The 20,734-nt window shown below is 54.5% G+C and overlaps 1 protein-coding gene across 1 annotated transcript; it reads right to left on the bottom strand.

The window, feature by feature from the left end:
* Nucleotides 1-1,184: 1,184 nt before the first annotated feature.
* PDIA4 (protein disulfide isomerase family A member 4) lies at nt 1,185-20,485 on the bottom strand. The gene is made up of 10 exons (XM_007469858.1): nt 20,361-20,485; nt 13,445-13,628; nt 12,040-12,245; nt 10,153-10,291; nt 8,984-9,189; nt 8,701-8,859; nt 5,809-5,960; nt 3,693-3,849; nt 3,163-3,396; nt 1,185-1,987 (listed from the first exon to the last, which is right to left on the bottom strand). The coding sequence occupies exons 1-10, from the start codon at nt 20,446-20,448 to the stop codon at nt 1,572-1,574; spliced, it is 1,941 nt and encodes a 646-aa protein (XP_007469920.1). The 5' UTR covers nt 20,449-20,485; the 3' UTR covers nt 1,185-1,571.
* Nucleotides 20,486-20,734: the final 249 nt, after the last annotated feature.

Here is a 20,734-nt window from a genome sequence, read left to right as displayed (position 1 = left end):
GCCTCACATGTGCTGTGTGAGGTCTCCCAGACCAGCATGGAAGCCCGAGGCGGTGCTGGAGGAGCGTGCCTCTCGGTTGGAAAAAAAAAAGCCTTCAAGCCCCACACCCACATTTACTCCTGTGAGCTTCTGGCACAAAGTCTCTGAGGGGGGCCTACTTGTCCTCCTGAGGGAAGAGGGCATCCAGGAGGGTGCAGAGGACTTCCTGCCACACTGGGGATTCTGAGGACTTACCAGACACCCCCGCCCACCCTGGCCAGACTCAACTTGAAAGCAGATCATCTAGAAAGGCCCACCCCGGCTGCCCCTTCCAGTGGGGCTGCTTCTTGCCCCCCCCAACCCCTGCAGCAAACCCACCAGCCACTGCTCGAAGAGATGCCCCCAGCTCACGATTTCTGTTTCAGCAAAATTAGGAACAGGTGAGCGGGGACGGCACATCTTGGTGAATGAACTCCCAGAACGAAGCTCACATCACACAAATCGCCCAGAACCCTGCAGGCCGGTCCAGCTTCCCGTCCCGTCCTGTCCTGTCCCCTCCTCCCAGCCCCCAGAAGTGCTCCGGGCCTTGCCCTCCAACCCTGCCTGCTCCCGACAGAGTGCACCACTGCCCACCCACAAACAACCAAGAGCAGAGCCCATCGATGCCCCTACCCGGGTCAGGATGCCGGGCAGGGAGCCTCCCCTCTAGGCCCGGCCTCTCCATTTCCAGCACGCTGAGGCTCCAGGGTGGGACCATGTTCTCTAGGACGGTGATGGAGGTTCATTTTGAATCCTTTCTTTATTCCATCACAAAGCCTACCCTATCCTCCTATCACCCTAAAGTCTCCACCTGTGCCCTAGCTCATGTCTCCTCGGCCACGGCGGTTCTGAAGAGGGAGGCGGCCTCTCGGAGGCTTAGCCTCGGATCCTGGCTCCAAGGGTCTGGGAGCACCTGGGAAACGCTCCTGCCTGCGGTCCTCGATTTGGGAGGACAAGGCACGGTGACGCCCAGGCCCGCAGAGCTGCTGCTTCTCCCCGGACCGGGTGGCAGATCAGTCGGGCTGAAATGACGTCCTCGGCAGGGTGCTCGGCGACAGTTCTCACTTTGTGCCACAACAGAAAGAAAAAAAACCAAACACCAACAGTCCCATCTTCAGCTAAGCATTCCTCAGATGAAATAAAACAAAAAGGAAAAGTCGACGTGATTTGGCAAAGGCTTCTTAAATTTTAAATTAAAAACAGAGAAAAAAATTCACACAGAAGAGATTCAACTTGTCTGCTTTGAAGAAATATATTAAAGAAGGTGAAAAAGTTAAAAAAAAAATCAAACCCCAAATAATGATAAAAATAGATGTATCCTCTGTAAAATTCTGGACTAATCTACTGAGTCATTCATATCTATTCAGTATCAGAGCATAAGGTGAAATACCAAAGTATAAAAAATTAAAACACAAGACAAACCAAAACACCTTGACAGACTGCCTTTGAGCAAGCCCACTGGGCTTGCAGCTGGCTCAGGCTCCAATGCCGAGTGCTGGAAGCTTCGCTGTCTGGTCCCTGCCACGCCTGCCCTGAGCAGACCCTCAAGGCCTTCAAAGTTCTTCCCTGGCCCTGCTCAGTTCTGTGGCATGTTCTTCTATAAACTTGCTCAAATGCTCCAGGTCTCTGTTTCCGTCCTCAAATTTAATTGGGTTCTTTTTGTCCCCGCTGGGGGAGAAGTAGATGGTGGGGAAGCCCTCGACTTTGTAGCGGGCGTTGGTGACATCGTTGGCCGTGGCGTCCATCTTGGCAATGACCAGATTCTTGTGTCCCTTGTACTTCTTGCCCAGGGCTGTGTACACGGGCTCCAGCTGCTTGCAGTGCCCGCACCAGGGCGCGTAGAACTCGATGAGGACGTCCTTCTTAGGGTCCATCACGATGGAGTCGAAGGTCTTCCCCACCACGACCTTGACTGGCCCCTTGTTGTTCTTGGGCACCGGCTGGGATTTGATGACTGGCTTCAGTTTTCCTGCCGAGGAAAGCAAGCAGAGGAGGAGTGTGAGAGCCGAAAGGCCCAGACCCTGGAGGCTCTGACTGGACCAGGCAGTGAGGCTGGCCTGACATGCAGGACAGGGCAAGTCAGACGCTGCCAGGGCCAGGCAGGGCCTTGTCTCCAGAAGCCCACCGCCAGTTCTCTGGTTTCCTCATGTCCTCTACGTTCCCAGTCCCTGCAAAGGCCAGAGAGGGTGCAGGCGGTTCCCCACAAGGCCTAGCAGACGCTGGGTCCTGTTCAGTGAGGCCATCACAAGAGATGTTCCCGATGCAGAGGGGTTACTAGGAGGGTGGGCGCCGCGGGCTGGAAGGCACGGTGGGGAGTAGACTGAGCAGAGACGGACAAGGAGGTCTGCCCGCCAGCCGCCAGCGCTGGGGACCCGGGGCCATGTGCTCAACCAGATGAGAAAGACACTCCGCTTGATGCCAAAGCAAGTTTCCCTCATACATGAAACTTATGTCTAAGTCCAAAAGCCTGTTGTACTTTACATATTTTAAAAATAAGGCTTCTTGGGCTTCCCTGGTGGCGCAGTGGTTGAGAGTCTGCCTGCCGATGCAGGGGACACGGGTTCGTGCCCCGGTCCGGGAGGATCCCACATGCCGCAGAGCAGCTGCGCCCGTGAACCATGGCCGTTGAGCCTGCGCGTCCGGAGCCTGTGCTCCGCAACGGGAGAGGCCACAGCAGTAAGAGGCCCGCGTACTGCAAAAAAAAAAAAAAACAAAAAAAAGGCTTCTTGGGCTTCCCTGGTGGCGCAGTGGTTGAGAGTCCGCCTGCCGATGCAGGGGATGCGGGTTCGTGCTCTGGTCCGGGAAGATCCCACATGCCGCAGAGCAGCTGCGCCCGTGAACCATGGCCGTTGAGCCTGCGCGTCCGGAGCCTGTGCTCCGCAACGGGAGAGGCCACAGCAGTGAGAGGCCCGTGTACCGCAAAAAAAAAAAAAGGCTTCCTGAGATTTCCAAGACGCCTGCCTTTTTTTTCTATTGCGAAAAAAAAAAAAGAGAGAGAGAAAGCAAAAGAACAGGGATTCTCCATCCCCATCTTCCCATCCCTTGAGTCCAGGAGGAAGCCTGGGCCAGGCCCCCGACAACAAGCCGGTGGGGCCGCGGAGGTGGAGGATGGGATGGGGGAGGATGGGATGGGGGGGGGCCCACCTTTCTTGAAGGCGCTGACGAAGGCACGGAGAGTGTCGGCATCGAAGTCGTCGGGCTCCATGGCGAACCTGTGGCCGCCCTCGTCCAGGATGGCCGCGTTCACCTCCTCCCCACTCTCACTCAGCCCCAGGTCCTTCACCTCCGTGGCGAAGTCATCCTCGTCAGCCACGGCAAAGGTGTACTCGGGGAAGTCCTTGGCCACCTCCAAGACCTTGTTCCGCCAGAACTGAGTAGCTGAAAGGGCACCAAGGGCCGTGAGCCAGGCCGCAGCGGCTGAGGCTCCAGATGCCAGACGCAGACCCCGGACCAGCCTCGGGCTGCAGCCCAGGGCCCCTGCCCGCAGGCGGGTCGGGGTTGGGGGCTGGCCTTGCCCGATCACCCCTGCATCTCTAATCTAAGAGGGCCCAACTTGGCTCGAAGCTCCCCTCGTGCTCAAGCAGAGAGGGAAGGGGGTAGCGACACAGCCCAGGAGGAAAAAGCCCCTGAAGCCGTAAGTAACCACACACCCCAGCCGCCAACCCGGGCCTCACCAACACGGTAGTCGAAGCTGAAGTCCACGCCGTAGTACACGACCACCAGGGGGCGCCGCGAGTAGCGCTTGGCCTCGTTGGAAGACTTGCGGTGGCCGACAAGGGGCAGTGTGTGCCTCAACACGTGCTCCTTGATGGCCGAGCTCTCCGTGGAGTCCTGCAAAAGGGGGCAGGTGAGGTGCAGCTGTCTGTTGCTGTCAATGGGAAAAGACATTTGCTCCAAGAGACGGGCACAGGGGCCCCACTCAAGTCCACCCAAGGGCTGGGGCCCCTCCTCCAGGGAACCCGAAGTGAGCCTCTCGGGCAACTGCAGAGGCCGCGTGCCCTTCCCTCTGGGTGGGGGCCTGTGGTCCAGGTCAATCAGTTTCTGCTGGGGGAAGGCCCGGCTCCCAGATGACAGCAGCACTAACATGGGCTACACTGGCCGCAGGGTCCCACCTTCCCCTGGTCTGATCCTCACAGCAGCCTCTCTGGGACACTGCATGGACGAGGAACACAGTGCCGTGATGCGAAGCGCCGCTGGGGCTCCGAGCTCCGCCTGGAGAAAGCCTGCCCCTGACTAGCCGCTACACCGAAGCCGGGGGCAGGGGTGCGGGCAGTGTCTCTCAGGAAGAGCATGGGGCCACACAGTTGCAGGTGAAGGCAGCACGGCCACCTCACTCTACAGGTGAGGAAACCGAGGCCCAATGAGGTGCGGCTGCCTGCCCAGCAGGAAGTGATGGATGACCACTGCTCTCTCCCTCTAGGGCCCATGTCCCATCTGCAGGGATGGTCAGGAGGTGGCCCCAGGTGGCGCTGAGAAATGGCAGGCCAGGCCAGGTGGGAGGAGGAAGCAGGGACGAGGCAGAGGGCAGCCGGGCTGTGGGGTGTCTTTCATCAGGACGGCCCCTGGACCAACCATCACTCAGGAGGTGGGCTCAAAGCCAAGGGACCCAGGACAAATGTGCTCCCAAGCTGAGCACCTGGCACCTGCGGGCCCGAATCTGAACTCAAGGCCAGAGCCCTCCTCGCTTACGTCTGCAGCAAACAGGCTATCCCCTCACAGCAGTGCTGCCTGTGCTGATTTTATACCTGGCTTCATCTTACCTGTCCTGCCCTTGTCTTCCCTTTGTCCTAATTTTTAAATCCATTTTTTAAAAGTCGCATTTTATCTGTTGTGTGAATTTTTTACAAAGCAGCCTGAAGTAATTTTTGCAACCAAGATGGTATATAAATAACACCAAAAGAGCGCAAAGTAGCAGTGATGTGTACAACAGACTGTGGATCTCAACCTTTTCAGGTCAAGGACCCCTTCAAGAATCTACTGAAAGCTGCAGACAGCCCCCCTTTCCCAGGAGCACGCACACCATACAGAACTGTGCCACCAGGGCCCCTCTGTGGACCCAGAGTCAGTATCTCTGGATGCTAAAAAGAGAAGCTAGAGGGCAGGGGGAGAGATGAGACCAACCCCATATGCCCTGGCTGGGGACAGAGCACACCTGCATTTTCCCTAGTCTGCTCCTAACTGGTTGTAGGACCTCCAGTCTGTTAGCTCACTTCTCTGCATCGTTCTATCAAATAAAATATTTGGATTCAAGATGTAAGGTTTTTTCCAAAGCTGAAGATCTGTTCAGTGGAGTGTGGGGCCCCTGTGAAGCACTCAGAACACTGAGCTGGACCCAGGCTCACCCTGGGCTGGGAACTCCCTCCGCCCCTCTAGAGATGAGTGTGTCACCCGCTTAGGAAGACCGAGAGTGGGGGGACATAGAGGAAAGAAAGGCCAAGTCCACATGCCACGTCCCACAGCTTCACCCAGTGAACAGAGAGGCCCGTCATCGCTTCGTAGGCCCCAGCGCCCAAGCCACCTGGAGGCAAGTGAGGCTTGGCTCAGACCCAGCAGCCAGCACATCCTGGCCAGGAGCCACACTGGCCACGCAGGCCGGTGCTGGCCTGCCAGGAGCTATAAAGACCTGGGGAACTCTTCTGGCAAAAGCAGGTGGAGCTCTGCCAGGGGCCAAGGCCCCACGACCCACAAGGTATGTGTGACCCCAACCCCCGACCACCGTCCCTCCCGCGAACCCTGACCAAGAGACCTTCATGCCGATCGGATGCCCCGGGGCTGGCATCCCTCACCCACCTGGATGTCCATCACGTGGCTCTTGGGCTCATATTTGGACTGGAATTTCTCAGGCTGCATGATGACCAACTTCCCCGGGGAGACTTTCAAAAACTTTGCTATTTCAGTGTGGAAAGTGTGGTGGAATTTGTAATCCTCTCTCAGGTGGTTAGCTGAAAAATTAACAGAACAACAAATACACAACTTACTAAGATTCAACTCACTACCCACCATCAGTCAAAGCAAACGCCCAGAAAATAGTGTTCTTAACCACGAACGCTGTGTGGACAGTATCCAGAGCTTAAACACTGGAAAGGAGTCTGGATTTTAAAACTCGGTATAGATGGAATACCTTAAAGTCTATATATCTTGGAATTTATTTTAAAAATAAATAATCTTCACAGAAAAACTTAGAGCTAATTTGTCAGGCGCTACGGTCAACTGTGGCCTCTGATGCTGAGAAGCACATAACCCTAGACAGACAGCCCAAATCCTCCTGTGTCTGTCATAAGAGCCCTCCATCCCCACAGGGAGTTTTCACACCCAGCACCCGTCGCAGGGCTTTGACTGCTCCTCCTCGAGTTGCTGGGTGGCCTGTTTGTGGGCTGCGGTTCTTTTGCTGTACATACTTTGAATCTCGGGAAACTCGCAAATGCAACCCCACTGACTGAGGATACTCTAGAACAGGGGTTGGCAATCTTTTATGGAAAGGACCAGACAGGAACTATCTTGGCTTTGTGGACCCCATGGTCACGACGACCCAGCTCTGTGCTGATCAGCATGCAAACCATCCAGTGTGCTGTGTTCTAAGGGAACTTACAAAACCAGGTGAGGACCGGATTTGGCCCGTGGGCCGGCCTGTCAACCCCTGCCCCGGACCCCCCAGGGGAATCACCACAGTCCCTCTGCTTTGTCCTCGCTGAGGCATCCAGACGCACCCTGAGCGGAGTCTGTGGTCCCAGCACCGGGTGAGGTGTTGCCCCACCCAAGGGCAGCCTCCGACTGCTTATATATAGGGACAGGCGGCTGAGGGCACAGTCCGTGTCTTGCAGGAGGCAGGGGCGACCTGGACAAGCTCACAGCTTTTAAGCTAAGACAGACTTCGACTGGAATCGTAATTTTCGACCTGCCAACTGTGTGCCTTCAGGCCTGCCACTTCCTCACCTCCCCGAGCCCCAGTCCCTCCGCTGTAGAAACAGGACAGGGCACCTCTCAGGCCACTGTAAGGATGAAACAAGGTGGCCCACCCAGAAGGCACACCCGTTCTAAGCCACCAGGCTCCCCGGGTATTTGTTATCAGGTGGCCCTGGGTGGAGAGACAGAATCGACTCAAGCACTTCCTGCCCACCCTCCACGCTCACAGACCCCTTCCTCCCACCAGACTCCCCTCTGCTCCTGCCCCATCAGCTTCCCTGTTGTCCGCGCTACACCCCCAGGACTGTCTCTGGCTCCTTCCCCGCAGTCTACACCCCAGGCCCAGTGACCGTCACCCCTGCCTGAGCCTAACCTGACTGGCCACGCGGGGTCACACGTATATCAGACTGGAAGTGAGGCAGCTAGATGGGCAGCACCCGGGCCCACCCAGATGTATAGCACCAGAACCCACATTTTTTTTTTTTGCGGTAAGCGGGCCTCTCACTGCTGTGGCCTCTCCTGTTGCGGAGCACAGGCTCCGGATGCGCAGGCTCAGTGGCCATGGCTCACGGGCCCAGCTGCTCCGCGGCATGTGGGATCCTCCCGGACTGGGGCACAAACCCGCGTCCCCTGCATCGGCAGGCGGACTCTCAACCACTGCGCCACCAGGGAAGCCCCAGAACCCACATTTTGACAAGATCCCGAGGGATCTGCATGCACATAAATGTGTAGGTTTGGGGACTCCGTGGCTGCCTGTGGCCCTGGGTGGGCTAGGAGACCCCTCTGCAAGTTTCTAGCACAACTGGGTGACAAGGTTACTGACTGAATCAGTGAAGACCGAGGAAGCACAGAGTTTAGCTCTACTGTAAGTTTTACAACGTTAATCTGCATTTGACAAACGCACAACCGTGACTGCGCAGCACAGAGATTAGCACTAAGTGGCAAGCAGATCATAATTCCTCCTTCGAAGTAGAAAAGCAAACTGTTTTGGTGTGTGTGACGTGGGGTGAGGGGTGGAGGGCACTCAGGAGGAGCTGATGAGGACCAAGAGGATCCTGACCATCCCTGAAAAGCCATCTTTTGTTCATGGCCTAGGGACCGTCCGGGGAGCGAGGACGCCAGCCCCCATGGGACACCACTGACAGCTGCTGGTGAAAAACTTTGCCTCCCAGACTGGCAAGACCAGCACTCACTACACAACCAGCATCCCCAGGCACTTGGCTAAGCACTTCCTCCAATTTCTCTCAACTAACGTAACAACCTCCCAAGTAGGACAGGTCACCGTGTTGCACGTGAGATCTCCGAGCTGATCAAGTCACCAACTGTGGTCACGGTATTCTCACACTGGCAGAGCCAGGACTCGAACCCAGGTCTGATGCAGAAACCCTCACTTTCCAGTCAAGACCCTACCCCGGCAGAGGGGCTGGCTCTGGGAAAGGGCCCTGGGAAGGGGCCCCTGGAAGGGGCGGGAGGTAGACAATGACCTTGGATGAACTTGACTGTGCCCCTCCCCTCCTCTCAGAGGCCAGGAGGGGGACTGCGCAGCCCTCTCATCTATTTAGTAAGAGATCATATCACCCACGTGCAATTAAAGCAACAGAGAACCAAGCCCCAAGCCCAGAAAGGAAAGCCTGTTCCCATGTATGCAATCTCAATTCTTCCATCAAGCCATCCCCTAAGTCGATGCCCAGGAGTTTTATACAAAAGCAGCAGACTCCCCAGCAACCTCAGACGGCCCGGGCACCGGTACTCTGCCCCGCCCAGAGGGCCACTCCTTACCAGCGTCCTGGTACTGCTGGTAGGCTGGGTCGCTCTCCGCCTTAAAGACCCCAATGATGATGACATCGTCTCCATCCTTCAGGAACTCCTGGACCTGCTTCAGGGCCAGGATCTGCTTGGAGGGCGGCCCAGACTGCTCGATCATGTAGTCAACGATCCCTGGGAGCAGAGCACATGCCTGAGGGGCCGCTTGGGGCTGTAGGGCACTGTCCCCACAGCTCTGCCAGCGCCCACATGCGCCAGGAGCTTCCCTCCCCACTGAGGCCAGAGGAGGTGGCAGTACCGTATTTTTCCCGTGGGCCGTTGTAATCAAAGGGCTTTCCCTTGCGGAAGATTTTCAGGGTGGGATAGCCGGAGACGTCGAACCTCTTGGCCAGGTCTGTCTCTGTGGTGGCGTCGACCTTCGCCAGAGGGATTGGGGGAGAGTGCTTGCTCAGCTCCTTGGCGGCCTTCTCATACTCGGGGGCCAGTTTCTTGCAGTGTCCACACCTGCGAGAGGAGGCAGTTCTGTCAGGGGCCTGTTCTGGTGTGGATGCCACCTGCCAAGTAAGTGAAGCGCAGAAACCCAGCCTGCGCTCCCGGGGGACTGGAGAGATCCGGCCAACCTCGGGATGCCCCCGGGTGAGGGCGGGGCCCGGGCCTTCCCCAGGGGCCAGCAGGATGTGGCCTCCTCCTTCATGGGGGTGGGGGGACGCACACAACACACACACACCCGAGACATGGGTGGACAGGGGCGTAACCGTGACATGGGGTAAGACGTGGGAAAGACCAAGACAATTTTCTTGGTTGGAGAGCTGGGGCAGGTAAGGATACCAGTCAGTGGTGACTTCACACAGGATATGAGGGTGAGCTGGGACACGAGGGAGGGGCAGCAAGTGAATGCAAGCCTGTAAAGGGGGCGGTGAGGGGAAGGGACAAAAGGCAGGAAACTCTAGGGACCCTGGGGCTCCGGCACAAGAAGGGAACACGTCTTGAGTGTAAAGCAAGAGTCAGGGTCAACTTCCAAGATTCACTCCAGAACAGTTGAGAGCACAGATGAAGACAGAGAAAACCAAGGTTCAAATATCTCAGGAGGGAGGCAGCAAGGTCCGGGGGGAAGTGGGCACTGCCCGGCGCACGGCCGTATCCTCCAGCTCTGAGGGGCCCCAGATCGTTGGGTGGCCCCCCTATGTGGCCCACGTGGCTTACTCTCCCCTGCAGGCTCCACGCTTCAGGCCTATATTTTAGCCTCATCCTAACCCCCAGGAAAGACTCTGTGAAACCACCTCTCTCGGAACACGCAGCGCCCCACTCTGCCCACTTGTGCATGGCGGGGACTTTGCACCCGCCTGCTCTTTGGCTAGCCCTGCCTCACGTGCGGGGGTCTGTCTCTGCCACCGCCGACCCGTGCCTGTACCGAACCCAGGACGGGCCTGACCAGTATCCGATAACAGGTGATAGACACCATCTTACCACGGGGCATAAAACTCCACCAGAATGATGCCTGAGTCATTCACCACCTCATCGAAGTTATCTTTGGTCAGCACTAGCGTGACTTCTGGTGGAGGTGTCCAGTTGGGCTGGGAGATCTCCTTGACCTTGGCCACAATTTCTGGAAGAAACAACACAAGACTGAGCACATGCAGGCCCCCGCTCCAGGGGTGGCAGGTGGTGAGGGGTGAAGAGAGAGAGCGGGGCCACAGAACAGGACCCGTGTGGTTTCCTGAAATCCAATCACGTCTACAGCCAGGGCCACTCTGCACAGTTAAGAGCCAGAGGTCCACTGTTTCCAGCAGCTGTCCGTCACATGTCCACTGCCACACGCACCCCCTGCGGACTGCTCGAGACAGTCCAAGCCCAACCCGACAAACGAGACTTCCGTTCCTACCACACCGGGGTTCTGACTGCACTCGAACCCCTAGAGGTCATCTCCCAGTGTTTGACCACACATGCCTATTAATAGTTTTGGGGGCATCCTCTTAACGCGTACAAATACGTATGTATTTAGACACACACATCTAGCACTGGCATGTTACACGCATCATAAAACGTAACCAAAATGGAGAAAAATGAAAAGAGAAGCAGCAGCTCCCACGCCACTCAGGCTGCACAGACTGCAAACGGCCCTTCTGTGGCCTGCTTCCCCGGAGATGGATTCAACGCCAGGCCTGGGACACTGAATATATTCTCGCAAAGCACTTTCCAAGGGGTTCTTAGGAGCAGCGGCTGCAAACTTTTTCTCTCCTTTTTTTGCCATAGAATCTACCAAATAGCCAGGTCTGAGACCCACTGCCGCAAAGCACGAGCTTGCAGACTGGAGCGCGCACAGCAGCACCCGCCGGTGTAGGCAGAGCTGAGGCCCTGGGGCCATCAACGCGGGCGAGCCCCATTATTAAGACGCACTGGGAGGGCTGGTGCCTGGGGAGGCCACTTAGGCAAACTCTGCTCTCAAGATTCCAAACTGGGCCACATCCCTAGCTGTCAGGTGTCAAGCGCAGACCTCCAAATATACAAGTCTGTCACAGGACAGACTCTCGTACCAATTCAAAGGGAACCTTGAGATCAAGTCCACATGACCTCACACTCCATGATGAGGAGCTCGAGGCCCAGCAAGGGAGGCCCTTGTGGGGGGACACAGGGCTACGTGATGGCAATAAAGACCCCAAAGCTATTCAGTGCTATTTCTACTATGCTATACTGGGAATGGAAAATGCAGCACAAAGCAATCTTTTTTTCTTAAGTGATTAAGAGATAAGCTAAAGGCTACCACAATGTTATTTTCTCGTTCATTTAATGAAACTTATTTAGTGTCTGATGTGAGCCAGGCAAGGATGCATCGGGCCTAGTTTTAGAAACACTGTCTGGCTCCGCACACCAGTGGTTCCAACGTGGGGCTCCGGACCCGCACGTTCGGCAAGCCCTTGGCGCTCGCAAGAAACGCAGGTTATTGGGCCAGACCTGAAACTTAGTGAATCAGACGCTCTGGGCTGGGGCTCGACAGTCTGTCTAAACGAGCCCCCCAACCCCACCCCACCCCACCCCACCCCCCGTGAGTCGGATGCAAGCTAGACATTCAGAAGCACCGCTCCAGCGCACTACCAAGACCCATGACCTGTAACACACCGGCTCCAGACCTTGAGTTTCACGGTCGTCGGTGGAAGAAGATACCCCCTCCCGTGCAAGGACGAGTTTAAGTTGATCCAAGTTCCCGCGAACATCCCATCAGGGATCACTCCCCGTCCACGCAGCTTGGCTTCCTTTCTAATACCCAAATTCCCCTCCCATCACCCCCTCCACTTTCCCTTCCAGGGGGAGGGAGCCCTGTCCCCGACGTCCACCAGCAGCTCAGAAGCCGCTCACCTTCCTGGGTCCTGGAGCCCTCGTAGTCGACAGCCTGCCCCTTCTTAAGGATCTTGATGGTGGGATAGCCACTCACGTCAAACCTGCTGGCCAGCGCCGATTCCGAGGTCGCGTCGATCTTGGCGACAGCAATGGGAGGGTCATTCTCCCTCAAGGTAGTGGCGATTTTTTCATATTCTGGAGCAAACTGCTTGCAATGCCCGCACCTGAGAATTAGATTTCGGGAGGAAGAAGCAGGTTAACTGTATCCATGGAGACTTAAATCCAGCAACGCGCACGCAAATGGGGACACTGGGACCAGAAATGTTTGCGGTTAACAAGAAACACAAAACAGGGGAGGCCAAGGCAGCTGAAAGTCAAACAGATCCAGGTTCGAAACTCAGCTCTGCTGAGGGAACATGCTTGCAACATCTTTACACCCCAGTGTGAGGAGAAAACTCTTCCTGAAAGATGCCGTCTTTTCCACTCCTCTCAGAAGCATATGGCAGGGTTTTCCAGAGGCTACGTGACCGACAATGATGTCAGCATTCCGATGTGAACATGTAAGAGGGCTACTGTTATTTAAAGATGGCCTTTTCTATTTCTCAGTTTTAATTTCCGATATGGTAACTACTGATAAACATGACCCACATAACAAGCTATTTGAGGTCCTCAATTATTAAGTGTTAAGGGGCCCTGAGAGAACAAAGTGTTTGAGAATGGCTGATCTATAAACCAGGAATGATGTAACCTCATAGGCCTGTCCTAAGGACTGTTTAGATACTTTTACAAAGCATCTCACACTGTGCTAGACAAACAACATAAGAATATCTTGACTATTTTGTCTCCGAAGTGAACCAGGGAGGGCAGGAGAAAGGGGAAAAAGAAGATGGGATTATGAGATGGAAAAAACAGCAGAAGAGAGGTGGGGGGAAGGAGCCTAAGAGTCATGACTGGTTGCACCGTGAGGGTGAAAGATGGGAAAAGAGGGGCTGCTCCCCCAGGGCCCATGCACCTTTCCTATGGGAGGCCCCAGGGGCTGCACTGGGCAGCCGCCAGACTCCGGGCAGGAGGAGGGGGTGGAGGGCTGAATCTGTAACGAGGGATGCGCCTGTCACCCACGCAGGTCTCTGTGTCATCACAGCTCGTCAGCCGTCCCCATCTGTAACTAGCAGAGGACGTGTTCACATTTTTAAGCACTGGATCTGAAACGAGTGGGGCCCACGGTCCGTGAGGGCTGGCTCGTTGGACACTCAACGCAAACTGGCAGAATGCTGAGCTCCTGGCGTTCCCGAACCAGGAGTCTGGGTTCCTGCACCTGGACACTCCCACCCTGCGGGGTCTGGATGACTCTGAGGGGTCAAGCCTGGGACACAGAGGAACCCCTGGTCCGTCTGGCTGAGGGGGACGGAGCGTGGGTCCTCACCATGGAGCGTAGAACTCCAGCAGCACCGTGTCTTTGTCAGCCACAAAGTTATCGAAGTTCGCATCATTTAGGACTGAGACACCATTTTCTTCCTTAACTTCCAAGTCATCGCCGTCGTCCTCGTCCTCGTCATCTTCCTCCTCCTCGTCTTCCTCCTCAATGGCATCCTCTTTCTTAGAAGAATCTGTGCAGAAAATACCCAGACTGGTTAGGAAAATGGTGACCCTCCTCCTTAAAAATCTTCCTAGAGGGACTTCCCTGGTGGCACAGTGGTGAAGAATCCGCGTGCCAATGCAAGGGACACGGGTTCGAGCCCTGGTCTGGGAAGATCCCACAGGCCACGGAGCAACTAAGCCCGTGTGCCACAACTACTGAGCCTGCGCTCTAGAGCCTGCATGCCACAACTACTGAAGCCCATGTGCCTAGATCCCGTGCTCGGCAACAAGAGAAGCCACTGCAATTAGAAGCTCGCACACTGCAACAAAGAGTAGCCCCCGCTCGCAACAACTAGAGGAAAGCCCACGCACAGCAACGAAGACCCAACGCAGCCAAAAATAAATAAATAAATAACTTTACTTAAAAAAAAAAAAAAACTCCCTAAATGTGAATTGGTTCAGCCACTATGGAGAACAGTATGGAGGTTCCTTAAAAAACTACAAATAGAACTACCATATGACCCAGCAATCCCACTACTGGGCATATACCCTGAGAAAACCATAATTCAAAAAGAGTCATGTACCAAAATGTTCATTGCAGCTCTATTTACAATAGCCCGGAGATGGAAACAACCTAAGTGCCCATCATCGGATGAATGGATAAAGAAGATGTGGCACATATATACAATGGAATATTACTCAGCCATAAAAAGAAACAAAATTGAGCTATTTGTAATGAGGTGGATAGACCTAGAGTCTGTCATACAGAGTGAAGTAAGTCAGAAAGAGAGAGACAAATACCATATACTAACACATATATATGGAATTTAAGAAAAAAAAATGTTATGAAGAACCTAGGGGTAAGACAGGAATAAAGACACAGACCTACTGGAGAACAGACTTGAGGATATGGGGAGGGGGAAGGGTGAGCTGTGATAGGGCGAGAGAGAGACATGGACATATATACACTAACAAACGTAAGGTAGATAGCCAGTGGGAAGCAGTCGCATGGCACAGGGATACCGGTTAGGTTCTTTGTGGCTGCCTGGAGGGGTGGGATAGGGAGGGTGGGAGGGAGGGAGACGCAAGAGGGAAGAGATATGGGAACATATGTACATGTATAACTGATTCACTTTGTTATAAAGCAGAAACTAACACACCATTGTAAAGCAGTTATACCCCAATAAAGATGTTATAAAAAAAAAATCTCCCTAGAACCCAAAACCCTCAAAATGGTCACAAGTCCTACGTGGTCCCTGGGGGCCTCCCCAACCCCAGAAATTTGCATATCGGGTGGCCACTTAAGATTTCACTTAAAGGGAGGTCATGCCTAAAAGATGGCTGAAAACTGACTACAGGTCTAGAATTTGAAGTCTAAAAACTGCAGCAGGACTGGGAGGGCAGGACCAGCCCCCTCTCCAGACGGAGCACTCCCTCCCCGGCCCTGCTCTGCAGGCCTCCAGCCCAGGCACAGAGAACCTGCCGTCCTGCTCCCCAGGCACAGACCTGATGCACCCCTCAGGCTGCCCCGCACAAGGCTCCTGACCCATATGCACGCTGTGCGCCTCAGGCTCCTCACTTCGTGGGTCCCCCACGTCTGTGCTCAAGGGCCAGGCTAACTTTCACACACGTGTTCCTCTTCCTCACCCTCTCTGCTTCCACAGGCAGGAAGGACTGCATCTAATCCACCCGCCCAATGAATGACTGACTGCCTGGTCCCCAGATCAGTACAAACAGGAAACAAGTACTGGTTCTCAACTTTTCCACCCTGGAGGTTACTCGGGCTGACTTTATAAGTAAAATATGATTCCCCACACTCTTCCCTTCACATTTCAACCTTTTGCTCAAGGATTATAACACCTGTGGGGCTATTCTTTATGTGTATGTGGTAAAAATGCCACCCCTTTCAGAAATGGATTAGGATTCCATCCTCCAGAATGAAAAGTTGAGGACCAGTACTTGTTTCTTGTTCGTACCTTTGTAGGACGCCCTGCCTGGAAGCAAAGTACGCTTTCCAGAACGCGAGAATATGAGCACATCTTATTATCAAGGTTCAACTGAATTTGTTGCTGAACTACAGGTACCAGAAATCCTGAACGGCAGTTCTCGTTACCCAGGTTCCCCAGCTGCTACCACGCCAGCAAACAGAACTGCAGCCAGCACGATTTCATCAACTCCAAAGGCAGAATGTTTCAGGGCCAATTATTTATTTTTGGAGATGCTTCCCAGGAGAGAATCCAACACCGACAGCGGGACTGAGGTCAGAGCTTGAAAACCTGCCCTCGGGACCCGGGAACCCCTGGGACTTGACCAATCTTAGCCGCCCCTGAACTGATCCAGTGCTGGCTCTGCAGCTGCTCAGAAAAGCCAGGAACTGGTCTGGGCAGGGTGACAGCTTTGCTCGGTATAATTAAAATCTACCAATCTGCACACTAATTGTCAAAAGTAAACCAAAAACCCACCCCACCCCGCAGAGCCCCACTTTCCTCCACACTTGTCCCTTCAAACACCCACTGCTTTTTCCTTTCACACACCCCCCCCAACTTAAGGCAGAAGTTCCTCCATTGCGCTGGCAGGAGAAACGGCTCTAAAATCCAAAAAGAACACCCACCAATTTGAGGAGTACATATCCAGCAGACCCCCACGTTTCTTGGGGCAGGTTACCGGCCCTGCCCGCAGTCTTCCTCCCGTCCTCCCCGAGCTCCCCAGCCACCTCGCCACTTCCCTGCTCCCCATCAGGGACCCTGCGGGGTGGTCAGGCCTGCAGAAGCCCCAGGCCCCCAGCACTGTCAGCAGGAGGCTTGGGGAGAGCAATGAGAACCAGGCTCCCTGGACGTGGAGGGGGCAGGACCCAGAGGAAAACAACCTGGGCTCAACCCCAATGCCACCTCTCAGGGCTGTGGCCTCAGCTCATTTCTTTACACTCAAGTCACACTGAATCCCCTTCCACTGGTGACTGGCAGCCAACATGATGCACCCAGGTCCTCGGGAATCCTAGGACGTAACGCTTGAGAACCTCCGGGTTTACGCCGGCTGGCTAGGGGCTCCCGGTACAGGAACACTGCCTACAACAAACCTGCAGAATAAGCACTAGCTGACCCACGTCAGCCTGCAGAACCTTGTCCCAGCGGCTTTCAAAAGGCTAGTCTGACCGCCCCTCACTTGAAAGTCCCACCCAAAATGACCCACGTCGGGGCAGCAAACCCGGGGGCTTAATGTGGGGATGTCGTGCAGGTTTGCTGCTCCTGTCGGGGGCCTAGGAAGCGCCACACGCCTTGCCCCAGATCTGGGTGCTCCCACGGCCCGGAAGGCCTGCTGTGGGCAGTTAGGTATATGCCCCAGGCAGTGCATCTCCACTCTCACCGCCTGGCTGCTCAGCTCAGTCCGAGAATCAAGTTTACTTGCGGGCAGATGGAAAGACTGGAGGAAGGGTGGAAAGAAGGCTCGGGAGAACTTAATCCTCTCTTCAAGCTAGGAAACACAGCTGGGGAGGAAGAGGGCCTCGGCCATCTGCTCAATGCACAGGGATAAGGTGAATTTTACAAAATGGAAAAGCAAAGATGCTTTCCTACCTACACCCAGCCCGAAGTGGTCTGCGAGCACTATTGGTCATGGGGCTCTCACGATTAAATGGGGGTCCATGAGTTATCCTGGGACAGAGCTCCAAACAGTGAATTCATTTCTTGACACTTTTTAAAAAATTGACTTTGAGTTTATATTTTTAAGGATAAACAAAATGGCAGAACATTCCCTACATAATTAAGGATCCTCAACAGCATTAAGGCGTGGCCCCCCCCTTTCCATTCCTCCCCAAGTTGCAGACAATCCCCAGGGTTGACTCCTCTGCAACTGGAGAAGGTGCTGGCTCTATATTCCCATGGACTAAAACCCCACACATCCGGACAAGGAAAAAATCTCAGTTTAATGGGGAGACCACTCTTCACTGGGCTTCACTTTTAAAGTTGGACATTCTAGGATAGAAATATATCCAAAGCCTTCCAGCACCTTCTGGAAGGGTGCCATCCTCCCCAGCGTGTCGTCAGTGAAGCCTCTTGCATCATCTCCACACATGGCTTAGCCCACCCAGTAAGGCCACTCCTAAAATGTAGGCCCCTCCTCTAACCAGGTCACTGCAACCCCTGCCCACTCCCACCAGTACATCTGACAACACTGGATCCTGCCCAGGCTGGACACCAGCGGCTCCTTACAGCATGTCCTCATCTGCCTCCTCAGCTGGCCGGTCTTCCAGTCCCCACCAGGGAGGTGCCCATAAAAGTTGGGTAAATCTTACCATTAGGTCAATACTGAATAGAAAAAGAGAAATTTGTTATCAGATATAACATCATTTAACTGATATGTTTTATGTGCCAGGCACCGTGCTGAGCACTTAAGCACACTATCTCATCCCCTGAGGGAAACACATTACATGCACTTTACAGAGGAAGAAACAGAGAGCTTTAGTCACCTGCCCAAAGGCACAAGGCTACTGAGTGGAGGGTCCTGACCGCTCAGCTGCTATGCCATGGTGACACATAGGATTTTCTTCCCAGGATGCCCCAAGTTTTACATGGACTCGTTTTATAATTACTTCCCAGAAACGAAAAGAGAGGGGCAACTGGACAGTTCCCAAGCACTGTACCCAAGTGAATTTCCACTTACTTTAAAATCTAAACCAATCCCAAATAAAAGCAAGCAAGGGACTTCCCTGGTGGTCCAGCGGTTAAGACTCTGCACTCCCAACGCAAGGGGCCCCGGGCTCCATCCCTCATGCCGCAACTAAGAGTCCACATGCCGCAACTACAAGAGCTCACAGGCCGCAGCGAAGATCCTGCATGCTGCAACTAAGCCCCGGTGCAGCCAAATAAATAAATAAATAATAAAATAACTAAGATCCTGCATGCCCAGCAGTGAGGCAAAAAAAAAAAAGGTTTTCCTTAGGGAAAACCCCCTAAGGACAGGGACCATCTGGGGTAGAGGGAAGTGTGGCCCTAAAATAAATCCACGGGATGGGTTATCTGTGATAGAAGCTGAACGTGAAGATCCAGGGATGGGAAAGAGGCCAGGTAAATACTAGAAGCCCCACCCTACCCAACTGCAGAGATTCCCGGGCTCACCCCACAGGCGACTACTTCCCAGGGCCTTCAGTGCATTAGTGACCTGTGACCCAAATGACAGATTCTTCCTAATAGCCCTTGGTGTCCACCCAGGTCCACCCTTCCAGGCCTCTTAAGAATCCCCACAAAACAGGGCTTCCCTGGTGGCGCAGTGGTTGAGAGTCCCCCTGCCAATGCAGGGGACACGGGTTCGTGCCCTGGTCCGGGAAGATCCCACATGCTGCGGAGTGGCTGGGCCCGTGAGCCATGGCTGCTGAGCCTGCGCGTCCGGAGCCTGTGCTCCGCAACGGGAGAGGCCACAGCAGTGAGAGGCCCGCGTACCACAAAAACAAACAAACAAACAAACAAAACAAAAAGAATCCCCGCAAAATAGAATCACTGGATCAGAACCAAGACAAAGCTAGTTTGCTCTTTGGCTACGTTCCAAAAACTACCCTCCATCTCCACTGGTCCTCAAACTTTAAGGTGCCTCCCAAAGTTTACTTTGCCCACGAATCAATGAAATGTTTAACATGCAGATTCGAGGGCCCACTGCTGCAGTCCGCTTGGGTGTATTTTGGGACTCTGTATTTAAATAAGCACCAGGTGATTTGGATAAAGGTCCTAAGACACTTGTAGGTGACACTGCTCTCTAGTTCCTGTTGGCAGGTAGGTGTTCTCACCAAGCGCTGGTTTTTAACTTCCCTTTCTATGTGGGTAAAGACTCTTGAATCACTGACTTGCATAAAAGTTACTCAATCTGTTTTAAAAGAGTATAAAGTTCACAGTTCCTTTACACACTAACGTTAGAAAAAGGGGTTTATTTATATTGGAACAAACTCAACAGGAAAAAACTCTAGTCACCTAGAGAAAAGCCAGAGAGGAAGTTTAAGACTAGTAATGCGATGCCCTGTTCTCTAGGAATTAGCATTCTTCTCTTGACTAAAACTTTCTAATTTTCCAAGTTCTCTTTCACCATTTGTTTTTAGCTAGCCGATTTCAAAGAAAAATGCAGGAGTGGTGACTAGTAGCTGCGCACCTTCCTCCCAGAGCGGGCGCTTTATGGACAGGGGCCACACTCATCCTTAACTCCCACAACCCAGCGCAGTGACCGGCACACACAGTAGGTGCTGAATAAATGCTCGCAAAAGGAATGCTATCTCCGGTTTCCAAAAGATGCAAACGAAGCCATCCCTTTCTCCCGCAAACCAGAACCCTTGAGTTACTTAAATCCAAACCTACAAACCACAGTTTTGAGACGTAAAATGCTTGCTGCCCGCGGTTGTCCCGAGAGCTCCCACTTGGGGCTTCATGCCCTCGCCCCTTCTCTAAAATCTGTTTTGAAACCAGAGGCCCCTCTCCCTTCACACTCCCTGGGCGTGTTAGCCTCAAATGCTGAACCAGTTCCCAAGCTCCCCTTCCCAGGAGCGGGCAGTCAGCCTGGACTCGAGGAAAACCTGAGCAGAATCAGGGCGAAGGAGCCAGCATGCAAAGAAGGCACTTTACATCCTCTCCGCGTTCAAGCCTCGGTGGCAGCCCCGGCCGCTTCGCCGCCCTCCTCTCCCGGATCTCCCAAGCGATCCTGTCCCCCGCTACCGCCCTCAAACTGCAGCACGTCGGCGGTCCTCGCGGCGACCCCGCCCACAGGCCCGGCCCGCCGCCGCTCACCTTCATCCGGGCCCTCGGCGCTCGCCGCTGCCAGCAGCTGCGCCAGGGCTAAGAGCAGAACGAGCAGCCAGGCTTTCCGGGGCCTCATCGCGGCGGTGCGGCCACTGGGCGATCCCGAACCTCTGGCTCCGGTCTCGCGAAGGGAAACGAGAGGTAAGGAAAGAAACTTCCCCCCACCCCGGAAGACCTAGCCGGCAATTGACTAGGGGCGGGGGAAGCCGCGGACCGGCCAATCTCAGCCCGACCTGGGGCGCGGGCCGCGTGTTCTGAAGTGCGCGTCCGAGCGCCGAAGTGCGCGTCCCAGCTCCGCAGCACAGGCCTCAGCGCAGATCCTCCTCTCTGGCCTCCTCCGCAGGCCCCGCGGCTCAGGCGTT

This window comes from Lipotes vexillifer, unplaced genomic scaffold, assembly GCF_000442215.2.
Source record: "Lipotes vexillifer unplaced genomic scaffold, Lipotes_vexillifer_v1.1 scaffold472, whole genome shotgun sequence".
NCBI classification, from domain to species: Eukaryota; Metazoa; Chordata; class Mammalia; order Artiodactyla; family Lipotidae; genus Lipotes; species Lipotes vexillifer.
This window is presented reverse-complemented; position numbering and strand designations above follow the sequence as displayed.